This window comes from Egretta garzetta, unplaced genomic scaffold (assembly GCF_000687185.1).
Source record: "Egretta garzetta isolate BGI_Z169 unplaced genomic scaffold, ASM68718v1 scaffold923, whole genome shotgun sequence".
In the NCBI taxonomy this organism is placed as follows: domain Eukaryota; kingdom Metazoa; phylum Chordata; class Aves; order Pelecaniformes; family Ardeidae; genus Egretta; species Egretta garzetta.
Window position 1 is genome coordinate 132703 of NW_009259193.1, and position 2053 is coordinate 134755.

At 55.3% G+C, this 2053-nt stretch overlaps 1 protein-coding gene across 1 annotated transcript in view; it reads left to right on the plus strand.

The window, feature by feature from the left end:
- The first annotated feature begins 57 nt into the window (after nucleotides 1-57).
- The window catches only part of LOC104123514 (outer dense fiber protein 3-like), a 7074-nt gene continuing 5078 nt past the window's right edge, over nucleotides 58-2053 (plus strand). The window contains exon 1 of the mRNA XM_035891357.1: nucleotides 58-83. Within this exon, the coding sequence (XP_035747250.1) occupies nucleotides 58-83 (26 nt within the window). The remainder of the gene's footprint in view (nucleotides 84-2053) is intronic.

The window sequence follows — 2053 nt, forward strand, 5'->3', positions numbered from 1 at the left end:
TGGGTGGGGCCGTTGCCGCCCTGTCCCCCTGCACCGGCTGCCGCCTGCAACGGCGCGATGGTGGTGGTGGGGCAACGGCAAAGGTACCGGGCTGCAGCTGATGCCTTCTGAGGCCACCTTTATTATTCCAACAAATCTTTCTTTTAAAGCACGATGACCGAGCAAGAACACTGGAGCCAAGCACTGGATGAAATCCCTCGGAGCTCCCAGCCCAGTTCTTGCACCCCTCCCACAGTCCTGCCAGCTCTGCTTCCTAAACGTCACAGCTTGCTATGCAGAGCCCACTTTCCAAGCAAATAGGAATTCCATGCATACAGCAAATAAAAACCCCTCGAGGGCTGCATGGCTCCCCTCTGTGCTGTAGGGAGACGCTCTCAGGTGTTACCCAGCACCTGGGGTGCACAGCTGCCCCAGCGGCGCTTGGCTTACTCGCTTCAGTGGACAGGCTGCAGAGGGACCTGGACAGGCTGGATCCATGGGCCAAGGCCAACTGTATGAGAGTTTATCACCAGTAAACTGCTGGTGAGGGGTCTAGAGCACAAATCTTACAAGGAGCAGCTGAGGAAACTGGGGTTGTTTAGTCTGGAGAAGAGGGGGCTGAGGGGAGCCCTCATCACCCTCTACAGCTGCCTGACAGGAGGCTGTAGGGAGGTGGGGGTCGGCCTCTTCTCCCTGGTAACGGACGATGGGACAAGGGGAAATGGTCTGAAGTTGCGCCAGGGCAGGTTTAGGTTGGACATTAGGAAAAACTTCTTCCCAGAAAGGGCTGTCAGGCTCTGGAATGGGCTGCCCAGGGAGGTGGTTGAGTCCCCATCCTTGGAGGTATTTAAAAGAAGGGCAGATGAGGTGCTTAGGGACATGGTTTAGTGGTGGGATGCCAGGGTTAGGTTAACGGTTGGACTTGATGATCTTAAAGGTCTTTTCCAAGCAAAGCGATTCAATGATTCTATGACATCCTCAAGAACCGGGGGCGGAGTGCCTTTTTCAAACAGTGTTGGCTGCACATGGAACATGTGAGGTCTCGGTGCTAAAGCACCTGTTTCTGGTGCTTGAGGGGGAGAAGAGAGGGGAAAGAAGATGATAGGGGAAAAGTTTTTGTCTTTACAATGCCATGGTCACGTTGTTTTACAGTCATAGCTTGTACGTGTGCTGGCTGAATCATTCAACACACCCCCCCTTTTATTTACTGCAATGTGCTGCTTTTTCAGGTGAAGATGTGGCCCTGTAAAATCTGCTGCCTCGTTCTTTCTCACAGCAGGGAGGGGCTGAGTGCACAGCGTTTCTTCCTCCCTGAGAGCCATCAGATGATGTCCTACCCGTGGGAGGCACTGGCCACGGCGTGCTCCCCCGCCAGTGCATCCGTCCTGCAGGAAGCATCCCCTGTCGGTTCCAGGGGAGGCCCTCGCACTCCCCTCTCCCAGAGAGGTTCCCTGCAGAACTGGAATCCCAGAAGGGAAGCAGGGAAACCCACACCAGGATAATTCTGCAGGAAGAGTGGCAGAAGTTCTGCAAGAAGTCACGTCGGGAGGCTGGAAGGAACGAGCGTGAAGGTGCCTGGGGAGAAATGCCTTCACGTGCTTTATCGGCCGCTGATTTTGCAGTTCTGCATCTTCCAGGGCCAGAGCAACCCCGCTGCCCGCGCCGCGCATCAAACCCCGTCCGCAATGTCAGGGCAAACTCATGCCAGCAGAGCACCGCGGCTGTTGTTCCGGGCCCCTGGGCAGCAGCTGGGGAAAGCAGAGGTCACCCACATTTTTCATCCGTCCCCTTCACAAACAAGCACGACCTGGACCCAGCGCCAGCACAGCTGCATGTCTGGCTGGGCCCATTCCTGCCGTTGCGCTGAGGAATTCCCCGCATAAATACCCCAGGTTTTGCCCGCAACTGCAAAGGGCGCTCGCTGGCCTCTGCAGCTTACCAGGCCCTGCAGAAATGGCACGCTCTGCCGGGAAGCTGGCCGTTCCTCTTCTCATCACCGTGGTGCTCTGCAGCTCCCTGGGTAAGTTTTGCCAATTAAAAAAAGAGAATTTTTAATTTTTTTTTTTTTTTTTTT